Source organism: Salmo salar, chromosome 15 (genome assembly GCF_965601325.2).
Source record: "Salmo salar chromosome 15, fSalSal1, whole genome shotgun sequence".
NCBI lineage: Eukaryota > Metazoa > Chordata > Actinopteri > Salmoniformes > Salmonidae > Salmo > Salmo salar.
In genome coordinates this window covers 24,563,308-24,582,556 of record NC_138305.1, presented here as the reverse complement: position 1 = coordinate 24,582,556, position 19,249 = coordinate 24,563,308, and the positions used below count along the sequence as shown (strand labels likewise).

Genomic DNA, 19,249 nt, shown 5'->3' with positions numbered 1-19,249 from the left:
GGCATGATGGTGGCTGGACCACGGTATGTGTATACTTGACATCAGAAAAGACGGAGGGTTTTCAGAGTAAAAAGAAACAGGATGGAGCTAAGCACAGGCAAAATCCTAGAGGAAAACCTGCTTCAGTCTGCTTTACACCAAACACTGGGAGACAAATTCACCTTTCAGCAGGACAATAGCCTAAAACACAAGGCCAAATCTACACTGGAGTTGCTTACCAAGAAGACAGTGAATGTTCCTGAGTGGCCGAGTTACAGTGTTTGACTTAAATCTGCTTGAAAATCTATGGCAAGACATCAAAATTGCTGTCTAGCCATGATACCCAACATCTTGACAGAGCTTGAAGAATTTTTTAGAAATATTGTACAATCCAGGTGTGCAAACCTCTTAGAGACTTAGGTGTTTCTAACATGTATTGACTCTGGGAGCTGAAAAATTTGCAACGACTATATTTTAGTTATTTCATTTCTATTAATCTTTAAAGAAATGTGAATTTTTCGTCCACTTTGACAAGAGTATTTTGTGTAGATTGTCGACATGAAAATACAATATCTGTTCCAATATCAACACTAGGACACTACTTAAAATGAAGTCATTTTACTATAATTTTTTTTACACCCCTTTTTCTCCCCAATTTCGTGATATTCAATTGGTAGTTACGATCTGTCTCATCGCTGCAACTCCCCTACGGACTCGGGAGAGGCAAAGGTCGAGAGCCATGTGTCCCCCGAAACACGACCCTGCCAAGCCGCACTGCTTCTTGACACACTGCTCGTTTAACCCGGAAGCCAGCCGCACCAATGTGTCGGAGGAAACACCGTCCAACTGACGACCGGTGTCAGCTTGCAGGTGCCTGGCCCGCCACAAGGAGGTACTCGAGCACGATGAGACAAGGAAATCCCAGCCGGTCAAACCCTCCCGGATAACGTTGGCCCAATTGTGCGCCGCCCCATTGGTCTCCCGAACCCGAGGCTATAGTGGCGCCTCAGCACTGCGATGTCTTAGACCGCTGCGCCACTCGGGAGGCTTGGGCATGTATTCTAAACGGTATGCTAGTTTGCAAATTGGAAGGTAGACTTGCATCTCTTTTGATATTTCAAGATATTAAAAACAAACATTAACTCACCTCAAAGCCTTTAGTCTTGGCAGCACTCCAGAACTGATCAAAGTATTTAACCCTGTCATTAATTGCGTCGATGATGATGAAGGGGAAGAAGCCGTCGTCCAGTGTTTTCCTGAATGTTTTTAGCATACTGTTCCTGTACGTGTCTTCCATCTCGGCTTCATACTCATATTCCAGACACTGACAAAAGGAAAATGTTATGAATTGATATTACAAATAAATAAAGTAAAAAAAATATATATTTTTTTTAAATCACCTGGCAAAGATTGCGTAAACTACATTGAGCAAATGTAGCTTCAGTGAGCCATTATGTAATACATGCGTAGGTGTCTTTAGGCTTTCTTTGGCTGCATTTACACAGGCAGCCCAATACTGATCATCTGCCCAATTATTGGGTAAAGAGCTGATCTGACTTGCCAAAAGACCAATTAGTGGAAAAATATCAGAATTAGGCTGCCTGTGTAAATGTAGCCTTTTAGGCCATCTATCTACAGAGCGATAGTATCTGACTAAACTAGATAGTAGTGGTGTTCTCTAGTGATTGGCTTGGACTGAAATAGGTGCTGGAACTCATTTTGAGTGGCGGTACGGTTTATACATTTCTGGTGCAGGAACTCTTCAATACGTTTCATCTCACATTCTATAAGAGATACAGGAACTCAACATACAGTAGGAACAGAGAGGATTAAAATGGCTTCACAAAGGAACAGAGAGGATTAAAATGGCTCCACATAGGAACAGAGAGGATTAAAATGGCTTCACAAAGGAACAGAGAGGATTAAAATGGCTCCACATAGGAACAGAGGATTAAAATGTCTCCACATAGGAACAGAGAGGATTAAAATGGCTCCACATAGGAACAGAGAGGATTAAAATGGCTCCACATAGGAACAGAGTGGATTAAAATGGCTCCACATAGGAACAGAGTGGATTAAAATGGCTTCACAAAGGAACAGAGAGGATTAAAATGTCTCCACAAAGGAACAGAGTGGATTAAAATGTCTCCACAAAGGAACAGAGTGGATTAAAATGGCTTCACAAAGGAACAGAGTGGATTAAAATGGCTCCACATAGGAACAGAGAGGATTAAAATGGCTCCACATAGGAACAGAGAGGATTAAAATGTCTTCACAAAGGAACAGAATGGATTAAGTAAGTAGGTCAGAGGGAAAGTAGGAAGGACCGACCTTGAGTTTGACTCGTTTCCCTGTATCTTGGTCCTTCTCCATCTTCTCCACCTCCGTCATGAAGTAGTCATCTAATCCCAGCACTCTGGGTGGAGCCCCTCCACACTCTACCTCCTTGTCCTTAACCGTGCAACAACATTTAACATTTTAGTCATTTAGCAGATGTTCTTATCCAGAGAGATTTACAGTTAGTGCATTCAACTTAAGATAGCTAGGTGGGACAACCATACATCACAGTAAGTCAAACTTTTTTTTCTATAAAGCTGCTATCAGCAAGGTCAGAGCTAGTAACGACAAGGTATTTCAGTGAGAGAAGTTTCAGGAAGTGATGTGTTTTGGGCACAGGATGAAGACAACTATGTTGGGTTTGTTTACAACGTGAGGGGCAGGTATTTGTTATCCTGACTGCTGTGCTCTCGTAAACTCGTGAGATACGGACAATTAAACAAGGTTATGGACAGTATTGTCTGAAAATATTGACACCCTTGATAAAAATGAGGAATAATGACAGTAAAAAATAAATAATTCAAATAGTGAGCTCAAAAACATTTGGTAAATTATATTATTTTATACTAATACAAATGCTCAGAGAAATACATTTTGTTTAACTAGTAATAATTGTTTTCCTCAAAAAAAGGTAGGGGTGAAAAATTATTGACACTAAGAAATACTTTTATTTTATATGCAAAGTAGTAAAAAGTGTAGTATTTGGTCCCATATTCATAGCACGCAATGTCTACATCAAGCCTGTGACACTACAAACGTGTTGGATGCATGTACAGTTAATTTGGGTTGTTTCAGATTATTTTGTATTATTTTGGAGTCACTTTTATTTGAAATAAGAATAGAATATAAATAATGATGAGTGAGAAAGTTACAGATTGTCAAATATCATACCACCAAAACAACCTCTCACCATTACCAATAACAGGGGAGGTTAGCATGTCTTGAGGGTATGATATAAAATGCTAACGTCCCCTGTTATTGTAATGGTGAGAGGTTAGCATGTCTTGGGGGTATGATATACAATGCTAACATCCCCTGTTATTGTAATGGTGAGAGGTTAGCATGTCTTGTGGGTATGATATACAATGCTAACATCCCCTGTTATTGTAATGGTGAGAGGTTAGCATGTCTTGTGGGTATGATATAAAATGCTAACCTCCCCTGTTATTGGTAGAGGTTAGCATGTCTTGGTGGTATGATATAAAATGCTAACATCCCCTGTTATTGTAATGGTGAGAGGTTAGCATGTCTTGGGGGTATGATATAAAATGCTAACCTCCCCTGTTATTGTAATGGTGAGAGGTTAGCATGTCTTGGTGGTATGATATAAAATGCTAACCTCCCCTGTTATTGTAATGGTGAGAGGTTAGCATGTCTTGGTGGTGTGATATAAAATGCTAACATCCCCTGTTATTGTAATGGTGAGAGGTTAGCATGTCTTGAGGGTATGATATTTGACACTCTGTAACTTTCTTACTCATCATTATTACTGCCGATTCAGTCAGGATGTTTAGAAACAATTCTATTCTTATTTACAACAAAAGTGACTCCAAAATGACACAATACACAATTAAATTCTATTGGGGAAAAATAATCTGAAACACAACCAAAACAAATTTGTTGAGTCACAAGCTTGATGTAGTCATTGCGTGGTAGGGATATGGGACCAAATACTAAAAACGTTTGACTCCTTTATTTCTAAGAATCTTTATTGGTGTCAATCATTTTGACTCCTACCTTTGACCTTTTTTTTCATTTTCTTGTTAAACAAAATCTTTTCCCCTGAACAATTGTATTAACATAAAATAATTGTATTTACCCCCCATTTTTTGTTGCACACAATATAGCTCAGTATTTGAATAATTGTATACAGTAATTTCAGACCCCAATGTATTTTAACATTATGAAATAATGCTGGTATAGGCCTCTACGGTCATTGTAGCCATTCTATTCCCCATTCAGTGTTAATGGGGTTCTAACATGGCTGCTATAGAATGTTGTAGTGTTAATGGGTTTCTAATGTAACAGTGTAGTAACAGTGTAACAGTGTAGTAAAATGCTGTTTTTATATATAAATATGAACTTTATCGAACAAAAGAATGCATGTATTGTGTAACATGATGTCCTAGGTGTGTCATCTGATGAAGATTGTCAAAGGTTAGTGCTGCATTTAGCTGTTTCTTGGTTATTTGTGATGCATGTGGTTGGTCGGAAAATGGCTGTGGCTACTGCCACAGTGACCCCAAACTATTGAACGGTAGTGTACATTACACTGTGACCTGCTGCGTGGTGGGGAGGACCGGAGGGTGGGGAGGACCAGAGGGGTGTGTCTGTGTTGAGAGAGCACTACAGCTATTGGCTGAGTTACGTGAGCGAGAGGCGAAGGAGCAGCACGTCCTGACAACTTTTTTACCAGTTGTAGGTAGGCTATTTAACTTATCCTTACGGAGACACCCTTTTCCGTAAAACATTAATTACCGTAATTTCCGGACTATTAAGCGCACCTGAATATAAGCCGCACCCACTGAATTAAAAAAATATATATTATTTTGAACATAAATAAGCCACACGTCTATAAGCCGCAGGTGCCTACCGGTACATTGAAACAAATGAACTTGACACAGGCTTTAACGAAACACGGCTTGTAACAAAAAAATAATAATTAGCAGTAAGCTTTAGTTGTCTTTTTGCACTGAGTCAATTCCTCACGCTGCTGTTTCCAACGTCTTATCATCGACTCATTAAGACCAAGCTCCCGTGCAGCAGCTCTATTTCCTTTTCCAACAGCCAGATCAATCGCCTTCAACTTGAAAGCTGCATCATATGGATTTCTCCGTGTCTTTGCCATGATGAGGGTGACAAAATGACTACTGTAATCAGAATGATGGGAAGTTTGAGAGCGCTCGATTTAATCTAAACAGTAAACAAAAAAGTTGTTTGATCTTAACCCGTTCGGCAATTTCTTTGGTATAATGAAAGCTTCATGCTGCCAAAAAACTGAGCACGTCACAGAATGTGTTTTTTTGGAAGAAAAAAAATTGAAAGCGGGAAAAATCCATATATTAGCCGCGTCATTGTTTAAGCCGCGATGTTCAAAGCGTGCGAAAAAAGTTGCGGCTTATAGTCCGGAATTTACGGTATGCTGGAACTGACACACTTTCAAGAAATAATGGAGACAAAGCACTGGAAAATGACTTTAGGCGCATTACATACATTTGCCCGGAGGTGGTTTAAATTGCATTCTAATTCTAATGACTTTACTTAAAGAAAACGGAATCAAGCGAAGTCCTTTATGCATGCTCAGTTAAATCTAGGGGACTGCCTGAGTAGAAATTTGAAATGGAAGTCACGGATCTTCCTCGCGGGCTTCTTTTTTTAATGGGGAAAAGTCCTCAATGTAACTGACATTAAAATGTGGAGAACGATACATTTGCCACTGTTGGCCATCGAGTAGCCTATTCATTTATATATGCCGTTGTAGGCTACCATTTGAAACAATAAATGTTGAAATGAAGATAAATTGATTTGCAATAACTCGTGTTATGCTACTTGTGTAGGCTACCTGGAGCTGGCAAACCAATTTAATAAATAGCCTATAAATTCAGTTTATTATTGTAGCCTAATTATGCAATTATTATTAATTAACATGTTTAGTTAATTAAATTGGAAGTTATCAAAGCTTTATCGCAATTGCCGATAAATTGAACGCATTAGATTAACGGTAACACGCATTAGATTAACGGTAACATGCATTAGATTAACGGTAACACGCATTAGATTAACGGTAACACGCATTAGATTAACGGTAACACGCATTAGATTAACGGTAACACGCACTAGATTAACGGTAACACGCATTAGATTAACGGTAACACGCATTAGATTAACGGTAACACGCATTAGATTAACGGTAACACGCATTAGATTAATGGTAACTAGTCAGATGTGGCTACAGGTAAACTAAAATAAATAAAACACTGGCTGTTGTTGACAAGCATATTCAGTTCATACACCTATTATTAATATTGAAATTCAGTGATTGAAATTGTGACCCCATCCTCAGTAGCCTATTCCAGCAGGCTATTGGGAAACAAGCACTTCTTACCTCAAATCGCCTCGCTATTCATGTTGGACTTTAATAATGGAACACTAGTCACTTTAATAATGTTTACATACTGCTTTACTCATCTCATATGTAAATACTGTATTTTAGCCAATGCCACTCCGACATTGCTCGTCTTAATATTTATATTACTTATTTTTATTCTTTTACTTTAGATTTGTGTTTATTGTTGTGAATTGTTAGATATTACTGCACTGTTGGAGCTAGGAACACAATACCAATAACATTTTATTTCATTTGAATAGATTTGTTAATTTGAACTAAGCAAGCTGCTAAATCGTTTAGTTTACATATTACCTACATCTTGTCTAGGCTACTGTAGACTATATGAAATGAGCTGTAGGCCAATCAAGGGCTATTTTATCAGCTACCTGCCTTTATCTAAGCAAACTATGGCAAAATTCAGCTAGAATCACAAATCCAGATTTTAGTCTGAAATGACAAGTCAATCTGGCAAATAGACAATTTCGAACTGTTTGTAGTCTTAACACCTGGCACATAGTAACGGCACAATTGCTAGAAAATCGTTTAAGCTCGTCCAAGTGTTTCTTGCTCAGAGATTGAGATCCTCTGTCCAACTTTCCATCACTGAAACTCTTCCTGTCAGGATTTATTTACAATTATAAACCTGGTTCGAGCCCTGAATGCTGATTGGCTGAAAGCCGTGCTATATCAGACTATATACCAGTGGTATGAAAAAAATAAAATAATTATGTTTACTTTTCTAATTACATTGGTAACCAGTTTATAACAGCAATAAGGCACCTCAGGGGTTTTTGGTCTATGGTCAATATACCACAGCTAACGGCTGTATCCAGGCACTTTGTGTTGCGTCATGGTTAAGAACAGCCCTTAGCCGTGGTATATTGGCCATATACCATACCAGTTGTGCCTTGTGCTTAATCATAGCAGTCAAACGAGTTAAATTGACATCCATTGATGGAAAATGATCTGGAGAGTTTAATCAGTGTGAATTATCTTTTCTCTCTTGACACATTTTAATTTCCTTTATTATGTCATGTCATAGCTCGGAATGGAAAACCAACATTTTTTGGTTACTATGTTACTACTATGATATTCATTCTTAAAAATTGGCTCTATAACTTTATGGAAAAAGGGTTTATTGTCTAAACATGGAAACTCGTCTTTTGCTGCAAAAAACAACAACATTGGGCTAGTTTTCAGGCCTTTTGGGCGGGTTTTGAGTGTTCATTGGGCAAACCTTTTTAGCTCGTCCTGGCAACCCTATGATTTATAAGTCTGATGCACTGAAGACTGTTGGTCAAATAACAGTGTGCCGTAGGATCGATGACATGGGCGTCAATATTATTGATCAATTGGTAAAAATAAAATAAACATTTTTTTACAGGGGATGTTGAAAGAGGTCCTATGATGCAAATAGTAAGCTCACATTTATCCAAACTCAGCAGTGAATTCAACTCCTACTTCCCTGACATAGAAAACAAGTCTGCCAAACTTGACTGGGTGCATAAACCAATTTTTTTTGTAAAATTTACACATAATTTAGGAATCATGCCGGTCGCACATGCATGAGGGGGTACTTCAAGCAGGTCAAAGTGTATTAGGGGTACAGAATCCCAAAAAAGGTTGGGAACCACTGATTTAGAGCAATACTCTTCCCTTCCAGTTGTGCTACTGGTCAACAGGAAACGCATGACAGAAAATACCATTTAATCCCAGATGAGGCAACACTAACACAACAGAAAAAGCAAAGCTCAGACGATAGTAACTTTAGGTTCTACTCACCCGTATCAGCTTGGCTACATGACTTTTACCACTTCCTGGTAGGCCTCTCATTATGATGACAATCTGAGAAAACACCATTATAGAAGTTATGGAACTCAGTCATACAGCAGACAAGTATCTGGGAATATACTGAGGGATATGTGATATTTGTGTACTCCTGTTGTACTTGTATTGTCCTACAGGTTGAGAATGTTATTATCCTGGCAACACATTTCTTATTTGTCCCTGAGAGGGACAGGTAGCCTAGCAGTTAAGAGCATTTTTTGGTTCAAATCCCCGAGGTGACAAGGTGAAAAATCTATCGATGTGCCCATGAGCAAAACACTTAAACCTAATTGAATCTGGAAAATATGTATTCAATTGAATGGGAAAATAAGTGAATGAAGTGTAAATAAAGTTGTATTGAATAAGGAAGTTGGTGAATTAAGTCAGGGGACACACTATAAGTCAAAGTGGGCGGCGCTATACAGCAAGGTGGGTCGGCGATACAGGGGCAAGGTGGGTCGGCGATACAGGGGCAAGGTGGGTCGGCGCTACACGGCAAGGTGGGTCGGCGCTACACGGCAAGGTGGGTCGGCGCTACACGGCAAGGTGGGTCGGCGCTACACGGCAAGGTGGGTCGGCGCTACACGGCAAGGTGGGTCGGCGCTACACGGCAAGGTGGGTCGGCGCTACACGGCAAGGTGGGCGGTGGTTTCAAAAAGAGAATGATACGAGGCCTCTAGTGGCCAAAACGACATTAGCATGGACACCGCCATTCAGGGCTTCCACCATTTCAATATAGTCAACTGGGTGGGACTTCCAAGTTCATTGGCTGAACCCTCCTGATGAACCTGTTGGGTGTCATGTCCAACCGGGTCATCAGGAGGGATCAGCCAATCGGGAAGAAGAAAATTGACTCAATGGTTGTCAAATATAACAGATACAAAGATGAGTCGAATCATCTCTATGGGTTCAATGTGCAAGAACTGTCCGATGCGCGTCCACATTCAACCCAGAACAGCCCGCCTGCAGTCTGGGTACCAGTCGTTTTAACTAACATTCCGCTCCTGTCATTTGTCAATATCATTCCTGTTCATTTCCCAAGTCTTTGGCAGATGTAAACTATAAAGTATAAACCCACCAGCTTAATTTATGAATGGAGGTTCCATCATTTGTATTTGTCAAACGGCAGCCAAGCATCGTGTCCCCAGAATAAGACCCTCGATTGGAAAGAAGCATCAAGCTCATCACCTTGCACATTCACTACCCTGTGAAGTTCATCACAACTTATATGGGTATTGTGTATAGAATGATGAGGATTTTTTATTTTATGTAATCCATTTTAGAATAAGGCCGTAATGTAACAAAACATGGAAAAAGTGAAAGGGGTCTGAATAATTTCCGAACGCTGCCCCCCAAAAGATACCTGGGGCCAAATCTGCAGGTGAAGATGTTTTTCTTCTTTCTGCTCACCAAGCGAGGTGGTCAACGAGAGTGTCGAAACAAAATGTAATGACTTATTTGCTACATCATCGAATAGACGTTTCGTAATGCTTAGGTTGTTACGAGTGTAATTATATAAAAGTAGGGGACATGACATCGGAGTTGTGCCCATTGTTCAAATGGTTATCTGCCCTATCATTGGCTACAACGGTCCCACCTGATCTAGCCTCCACCCGACTACCCTCCATGTTTGAAGACATTCTTTCATTGTTAGTGGCCACTACAGTATTATCATATAATGATCTGGCCACTACATTATTATCATATAATGATCTGGTCACTACAGTATTATCATATAATGATCTGGTCACTACAGTATTATCATATAATGATCTAGTCACTACATTATTATCATATAATGATCTGGTCACTACAGTATTATCATATAATGATCTGGCCACTACATTATTATCATATAATGATCTGGTCACTACATTATTATCATATAATGATCTGGTCACTACAGTATTATCATATAATGATCTAGTCACTACATTATTATCATATAATGATCTGGTCACTACAGTATTATCATATAATGGATCATTTATGGTGAAGTGTAAAGTGATTACGAGTGAGTGAGCGAGAAGCCATTTATTTTCACCCTTTCTGGACGAGTGTCTCGGCCTGGTAGTTTGAGAAGATCCTCCACGTTCTTGGTCTCTGGTTTCTTCTCCATCCTGGAAGGAGGAGCAGTCGGTGGGGGGGGAGGAGGGTGGGACGACGTGGGGCCTCCTCCTCCTCTCTCTTCTGGGTAACTCCTCCGTTCACCTGGACCACAGGACAGGACAGTCGGTACAAAAAGGAACAGATAATACTGGTCTCTCCATTACTTCACAACCAAGTGGCATGAAAAGACAAAGACAATGGAAGATGCCTTAAATACCATTTTGATTGTTTTCTGCATTTATAAAGTATTCACACCCCTTGAATACAACATTTTGTTGTGTTACAGCCTGAATTTAAAATGGCTTAAATTTAGATTTTTTTTGGTCACTGGCCTAAACACAATATTTTTACAAAGAAACAAAAAATTACAAGCTGAAATGTCTTGAGACAATAAGTATTCAACCCCTTTCTTATGGCAAGCCTAAATAAGTAAATACATTTGCTTAATAATTTGCATAATAAGTTGCATGGACTCACTCTGTGTGCAACAATAGTGTTTAACATGATTTTTGTAATGACTACCTCATCTCTGTACCCCAACACATACAGATAATTGAAAAGTCCCTCAGTCGAGCAGTGAATTTCAAACACAGATTCAACCAAAAAGACCAGGGAAGTTTTTCCAATGCCTAGCGAAGGGCAACCTTTTGGCAGATGGGTAAAAATACAAAAGCAGACATTGAACTTTGGACGGTGTATCAATACACCCAGTCACTACAAAGATACAGGCATCCTTCCTAACTCAGTTGCTGGAGAGGAAGGAAACCGCTCAGGGATTTCACCATGATGCCAACAGCTACTTTAAAACAGTTACAGAGTTTAATGGCTGTGATAGGAGAACACTGAGGATGGATCAACAACATTGTAGTTACTCCACAATACTAACCTAAATGACAGAGTGAAAAGAAGGAAACCTGTAAAGAATACAAATATTCCAAAACATTCATCCTGTTTGTAACAAGGCACTAAAGTAATACTGCAAAAAAATGTGGCAAAGCAATTCACTTTTTAACACTTGATATTTTCAAGCATAGTGATGGCTGCATCATGTTATGCGTATGCATGTAATCATTAAGGACTGGGGAGTTTCTCATGATCAAAAATGAATGTAATGGAGCAGGCAAAATCCTAGAGGAAAACCTGGTTTTGTCTGCTTTCCACCAGACACTGGGAGATGAATTCACCTTTCAGCAGGACAATAACCTAAACCACAAGGCCAAATCTACACTGGAGTTGCTTATCAAGAAGACAGGGAATGTTCCTGAGTGGCCGAGTAACAGTTTTGACTTGAACATTATTGGCAAGACCTGAAAATGGTTGTCTAGCAATGATCAACAACCAATCGATAGAGTTTGAATCATTTTGAAAATAACAAAATGGGAAAATGTTCCACATTCCAGGTATGGAAATCTCTTAGAGACTTTCCAAGAAAAGACTCAACTGTAATGGCTGCCAAAGGCGCTTCTACAAAGTATTGACTCAGGGATGTGAATACTTAAGTAAATGAGATATTTCTAGTTTTCATTTTCAATAAATTAGCAACATTTTATAAAAACTTGTTTTCATTTTATCATTATGTGGTATTGTGTGTAGAAGGGTGAGAACTTGTTTTAATATAATTTTGAATTCAGGCTGTAACAACAAAATGTGGAATAAGTCAAGGGGTATGAATACTTTATGAAGGCATGGTAGCTTCAGAGACTTCTTTCTTTTGGACAGTGTAAAAAAAAATGTTTAGGTACAAATTAGCCTCACTCACATACCGAGACGTTTGCATTGCACCAAGTCTGTTTGTTTGAGACTGTCTTACCGTATGGTGAGGGACCATGGTCGTAGCGCTCAGGCCCACGCTCAGGCCCACGCTCGTACGGAGGTCTGTCATAACCCCCAGGCCTTCCATAAGGATCCTCTCCATCTCTACTGGTCCGGCTGCCCTCCCTCATGTCCCTCTCCCTGTAGCCCGGGCGAGGTGGAGGATGGCCGGGGGGTGGTCTGGAGAGATAGACAGGATCAGAACACTGCATATCTGGACACCTATTTATAAAGAGTTTTAGATTATAATAAATATGATTAAATGCACAGGGAGGACCTGATCCTAGATCAGCACTCAGTTTTATGAATCCGGGCCCTGGAGCAGGCAATATTCACAAGGCTACACAGACCAGCTGGACTAGTCACAGTAACACAGTGTGATATAATACCAGCTGGACTAGTCACAGTAACACAGTGTGATATAATACCAGCTGGACTAGTCACAGGGTGATATAATACCAGCTGGACTAGACACAGGGTGATATAATACCAGCTGGACTAGTCACATGGTGATATAATACCAGCTGGACTAGTCACAGTAACACAGCGTGATATAATACCAGCTGGACTAGTCACAGTAACACAGGGTGATATAATACCAGCTGGACTAGTCACAGTAACAGTGTGATATAATACCAGCTGGACTAGTCACAGGGTGATATAATACCAGCTGGACTAGTCACAGGGTGATATAATACCAGCTGGACTAGTCACGGGGTGATATAATACCAGCTGGACTAGTCACGGGGTGATATAATACCAGCTGGACTAGTCACAGCGTGATATAATACCAGCTGGACTAGTCACAGTAACACAGCGTGATATAATACCAGCTGGACTAGTCACAGTAACACAGGGTGATATAATACCAGCTGGACTAGTCACAGTAACAGTGTGATATAATACCAGCTGGACTAGTCACAGGGTGATATAATACCAGCTGGACTAGACACAGGGTGATATAATACCAGCTGGACTAGTCACAGGGTGATATAATACCAGCTGGACTAGTCACATGGTGATATAATACCAGCTGGACTAGTCACAGTAACACAGCGTGATATAATACCAGCTGGACTAGTCACAGTAACACAGGGTGATATAATACCAGCTGGACTAGTCACAGTAACAGTGTGATATAATACCAGCTGGACTTGTCACAGGGTGATATAATACCAGCTGGACTTGTCACAGGGTGATATAATACCAGCTGGACTAGACACAGGGTGATATAATACCAGCTGGACTAGACACAGGGTGATATAATACCAGCTGGACTAGTCACATGGTGATATAATACCAGCTGGACTAGTCACAGTAACACAGCGTGATATAATACCAGCTGGACTAGTCACAGTAACACAGGGTGATATAATACCAGCTGGACTAGTCACAGTAACAGTGTGATATAATACCAGCTGGACTAGTCACAGGGTGATATAATACCAGCTGGACTAGTCACAGTAACACAGTGTGATATAATACCAGCTGGACTAGTCACAGTGTGATATAATACCAGCTGGACTAGTCATAGGGTGATATAACACCAGCTGGACTAGACAAAGTAAAACAGGGTGATATAATACCAGCTGGACTAGTCACATGGTGATATAATACCAGCTGGACTAGTCACATGGTGATATAATACCAGCTGGACTAGTCACAGTAACACAGGGTGATATAATACCAGCTGGACTAGTCACATGGTGATATAATACCAGCCGGACTAGTCACAGTAACACAGGGTGAGATATTACCAGCTGGACTAGTCACAGGGTGATATAATACCAGCTGGACTAGTCACAGTGTGATATAATACCAGCTGGACTAGTCACAGGGTGATGTAATACCAGCTGGACTAGTCACAGGGTGATGTAATACCAGCTGGACTAGTCACAGGGTGATGTAATACCAGCTGGACTAGTCACAGGGTGATGTAATACCAGCTGGACTAGTCACAGGGTGATAAAATACCAGCTGGACTAGTCACAGTGTGATAATACGTTTTATCAACACGCATGGAATGTTTGCTTGAAGAAGTAAGAACAGAACACAAAAACAAAATGTTTCACATTTACTGTGGCTTGGTAGTTTCACTTAGTATTCTGTAAAAGCACTCCAACTTCTGAGGAAAAAGGGCTTTATGAAAATATTTGATAGAACAACTAGATCTCAAACCCTCCTAAAAACAGAACCAGATATCTCAAACCCTCCTAAAAACGGAACCAGATATCTCAAACCCTCCTAAAAACGGAACCAGATATCTCAAACCCTCCTAAAAACGGAACCAGATATCTCAAACCCTCCTAAAAACGGAACCAGATATCTCAAACCCTCCTAAAAACGGAACCAGATATCTCAAACCCTCCTAAAAACGGAACCAGATATCTCAAACCCTCCTAAAAACGGAACCAGATATCTCAAACCCTCCTAAAACGGAACCAGATATCTCAAACCCTCCTAAAACGGAACCAGATATCTCAAACCCTCCTAAAACGGAACCAGATATCTCAAACCCTCCTAAAACGGAACCAGATATCTCAAACCCTCCTAAAATAGCTCAAACCCTCCTAAAATAGCTCAAACCCTCCTAAATGGAACCAGATAGCTCAAACCCTCCTAAATGGAACCAGATAGCTCAAACCCTACTAAATGGAACCAGATAGCTCAAACCCTCCTAAAATAGCTCAAACCCTCCTAAAATAGCTCAAACCCTCCTAAAACGGAACCAGATATCTCAAACCCTCCTAAAATAGCTCAAACCCTCCTAAAATAGCTCAAACCCTACTAAATGGAACCAGATAGCTCAAACCCTACTAAATGGAACCAGATAGCTCAAACCCTACTAAATGGAACCAGATATCTCAAACCCTACTAAATGGAACCAGATAGCTCAAACCCTCCTAAATGGAACCAGATATCTCAAACCCTCCTAAAACGGAACCAGATATACCTGTCATCTCGAGGCGGATAGCGTTCCCTCTCGAATGGTTCTCTTTCAAAGTCCATGGGAGCTTTTTCTCTGTACATCTCCCTCTCTCTGCTGTACTCCCTGCGCTCTATGTAGGGGTCTACTGGTCGTCTGTCGTAGTACAGGTCTCTGTGGTAGGGGTCTCTCAGGGGGCCCAGGGGTTCTACAGGGGAAAGGAGGATATCGTTATAACAACAATAATATCTACCATTTAGCAGAGCTTTTTTTCCCCTTTCTTCCAAAACCAACATTTTTACATATTGGTGGTCCCAGCGGGAATCGCACCCTTGACGTTGCAAGAGTCAACAACTGATCTACAGATTGGCTCAGGAAAAAAAATATATGAACCCTCCTTATGTCACTGTTGATAGTAACGCGTAACATTTACATTTTAGTGATCTAGCAGACCTTATTCAGATGGACAGTGTGTTCAGATGGACAGTGTGTTCAGCTTATTCAGATGGACAGTGTGTTCAGCTTATTCAGATGGACAGTGTGTTCTACTAAAGTACGTAAAAACAAACCAAGTATAAGCTGCTACGGAGTCTCAAAATGATCACCATCCAAGAATAAATATCAACTCACCTTTTTCATAGCTCCTCTCTCGTTCTCTGTCAGGTAAGGGATCGGGTCTCAACACAATCCTCTCGCCGTAAGAGATCCTCTCCACTGTGGAAGCACCGAGGTCTGAGAGAGCGAGAGAGAAAAATAAAAAAATTCCAGTCAATTCAGGAAGTACACTGAAATTCCAATTCTCTTCATTGCTTTTAAAAAAATTAGGAACATCTGAATTTGGATCTGGAATTTAGTTCACTTTCTGAATTGACTGGAATTAAAAAATGGAAAATGACCCCACCAACCCTACTCTTCATTTCCATGTTTCTCTCCCTACCATGTCCATGTCCATAGTCCACAGTCTTGGAGATGACTGGAGGAGCCGTGGACAAGTAACCAGTATCTGGAGGCTTGGTGTCACCCCAGGTCACTGTTTTATTAGGAGCAGTGCTGGACATGAGGTTGGTCGCCTGGGGTGGACAAAACAGTGCAGTGGGTTAACAGACGTAAAAAAATAAACAAAAAAAAGAATAAAATAAAAAACAAAGGGGTAAAAATTTATATTTTTTAACTGCCAAAAAAAAAAATCAACAATGGACAATAATTAGTCTCCTTCAAATATATTGTTGGACGATGACTAGCAACTGATAATTTAAAATACACTAATTACTTGAATATACAGCTTGGAAACAAACACATTTCTAATTTTACCTGCAGCTATATTATACATGTAATGTCCAACAGTTACATTATACACTGCTCAGAAAAATAAAGGGAACACTAAAATAACACATCCTAGATCTGAATGAATGAAATAATCTTATTAAATACTTGTTTCTTTACATAGTTGAATGTGCTGACAACAAAATCACACAAAAATAAATCTATGGAAATCCAATTTATCAACCCATGGAGGTCTGGATTTGGCGTCACACTCAAAATTAAAGTGGAAAACCACACTACAGGCTGATCCAACTTTGATGTAATGTCCTTAAAACAAGTCAAAATGAGCCTCAGTAGTGTGTGTGGCCTCCACGTGCCTGTATGACCTCCCTACAACGCCTGGGCATGCTCCTGATGAGGTGGCGGATGGTCTCCTGAGGGATCTCCTCCCAGACCTGGACTAAAGCATCCGCCAACTCCTGGACAGTCTGTGGTGCAACGTGGCGTTGGTGGATGGAGCGAGACATGATGTCCCAGATGTGCTCAATTGGATTCAGGTCTGGGGAACGGGCGGGCCAGTCCATAGCATCAATGCCTTCCTCTTGCAGGAACTGCTGACACACTCCAGCCACATGAGGTCTAGCATTGTCTTGCATTAGGAGGAACCCAGGGCCAACCGCACCAGCATATGGTCTCACAAGGGGTTTGAGGATCTCATCTCGGGACCTAATGGCAGTCAGGCTACCTCTGGCGAGCACATGGAGGGCTGTGCGGCCCCCCCACACCATGACTGACCCACCGCCAAACCGGTCATGCTGGAGGATGTTGCAGGCAGCAGAACGTTCTCCACGGCGTCTCCAGACTCTGTCACGTCTGTCACATGTGCTCAGTGCGAACCTGCTTTCATCTGTGAAGAGCACAGGGCGCCAGTGGCGAATTTGCCAATCTTGGTGTTCTCTGGCAAATGCCAAACGTCCTGCACAGTGTTGGGCTGTAAGCACAACCCCCACCTGTGGACGTCGGGCCCTCATGGAGTCTGTTTCTGACCGTTTGAGCAGACACATGCACATTTGTGGCCTGCTGGAGGTCATTTTGCAGGGCTCTGGCAGTGCTCCTCCTGCTCCTCCTTGCACAAAGGCGGAGGTAGCGGTCCTGCTGCTGGGTTGTTGCCCTCCTACGGCCTCCTCCACGTCTCCTGATGTACTGGCCTGTCTCCTGGTAGCGCCTCCATGCTCTGGACACTACGCTGACAGACACAGCAAACCTTCTTGCCACAGCTCGCATTGATGTGCCATCCTGGATGAGCTGCACTACCTGAGCCACTTGTGTGGGTTGTAGACTCCGTCTCATGCTACCACTAGAGTGAAAGCACCGCCAGCATTCAAAAGTGACCAAAACATCAGCCAGGAAGCATAGGAACTGAGAAGTGGTCTGTGGTCCCCACCTGCAGAACCACTCCTTTATTGGGGGTGTCTTGCTAATTGCCTATAATTTCCACCTGTTGTCTATTCCATTTGCACAACAGCATGTGAAATTTATTGTCAATCAGTGTTGCTTCCTAAGTGGACAGTTTGATTTCACAGAAGTGTGATTGACTTGGAGTTACATTGTGTTGTTTAAGTGTTCCCTTTATTTCTTTGGGCAGTGTATATACATACACATACAGCTATATTATACATGTAATGTCCAACAGTCAGTCAGTCAGTCAGTCAGTCAGTCACACGATATAGACCTTATGTCTTGTCAAAAGAAGTGCACTATACAGAGAATAGGGACACACTGAGTTGTAGTTTAGCCTACCTGGAGGGCACTCCGGACCTCGGGGGGGATCTCCAACCCCAGTAGCCCAGCAGGGAGCTCCGTCTTGGGGTCAGACATGATGGGTAGGGCCTCTCCCTCAGTCTTATTCTCCTGCATTTCTCTGTTCAGTACCAGAGAAACAGACCTACATTGTATTAGAAATTACATGTGATACATTTGCTAATATGCATACACGTAGCCTGGAATCCATAACCTATTTTGTGTTAACATTCCACACCTTGTACTCCGCGCATTTGCCAAATATGGCATGACAAGGAGTGGAATTATAGCACAAATAGACTAGTACCCAGGCTAAGTATAGAGGTCTCTCACAAAAACAGTTGTGAAAAACATTACTGAATATATATATATATATATATATATATATATATATATATATATATATATATATATATATATATATATATATACGTACACACACACACACCTAGTGTACAAAACATTAAGAACACCTGCATAGACTGACCAGGTGAAAGCTATGATCCCTTATTGATGTCACTTGTTAAACCCACTTCAATCAATCAGTGTAGATGAAGGGGAGGATGACAGGTCAGAAGGATTTCTAAGCCTTGAGACAATTGAGACATGGATGGTGTGTTTGTGCCATTCAGAGGGTGAACGGGCAAGACAAAACATGTACGTACCTTTAAACGGGATTTAGTAGTAGGTGCCAGGCGCACCGGTTTGAGAGTCAAGAATTGTAACACTGCTGGGTTTTTCACACTCAACAGTTTCCTGTGTGTATCAAGAATGGTCCACCACCCAAAAAACATCCAGCCAACTTGACACAACTGTGGGAAGCATTGGAGTCAACATGGGCCAGCATCCCTGTGGAACGCTTTCGACACCTTGTAGAGTCCATGTGCCGACGAATTGAGGCTGTTCTGAGGACAAAAGGGGGTGGTTCAACTCAATATTTTGTTCCCGAGTGACGCAGCGGTCTAAGGCACAGCATTGCAGTGCTAGAAGACTCACTACAGACCCGGGTTTGATCCCAGGCTGTATCACAAACGGCCGTGATCGGGAGTCCCATAGGGTCGCACACAATTGGCCCAGCGTCATCTGGG

The 19,249-nt window shown here is 41.2% G+C and overlaps 1 protein-coding gene across 1 annotated transcript in view; it reads right to left on the bottom strand.

Annotated features, from left to right (window-relative positions):
• LOC106571050 (uncharacterized) overlaps window positions 1–19,249 on the bottom strand; it is a 53,909-nt gene that overhangs the window by 18,720 nt on the left and 15,940 nt on the right. Inside the window, 9 exon segments of the mRNA XM_082961616.1 lie at window positions 1,127–1,303; window positions 2,311–2,430; window positions 8,207–8,269; window positions 10,296–10,462; window positions 12,171–12,352; window positions 15,126–15,306; window positions 15,729–15,830; window positions 16,036–16,168; window positions 18,162–18,306. Coding sequence (XP_082817742.1) covers window positions 1,127–1,303; window positions 2,311–2,430; window positions 8,207–8,269; window positions 10,296–10,462; window positions 12,171–12,352; window positions 15,126–15,306; window positions 15,729–15,830; window positions 16,036–16,168; window positions 18,162–18,306 — 1,270 coding nt within the window.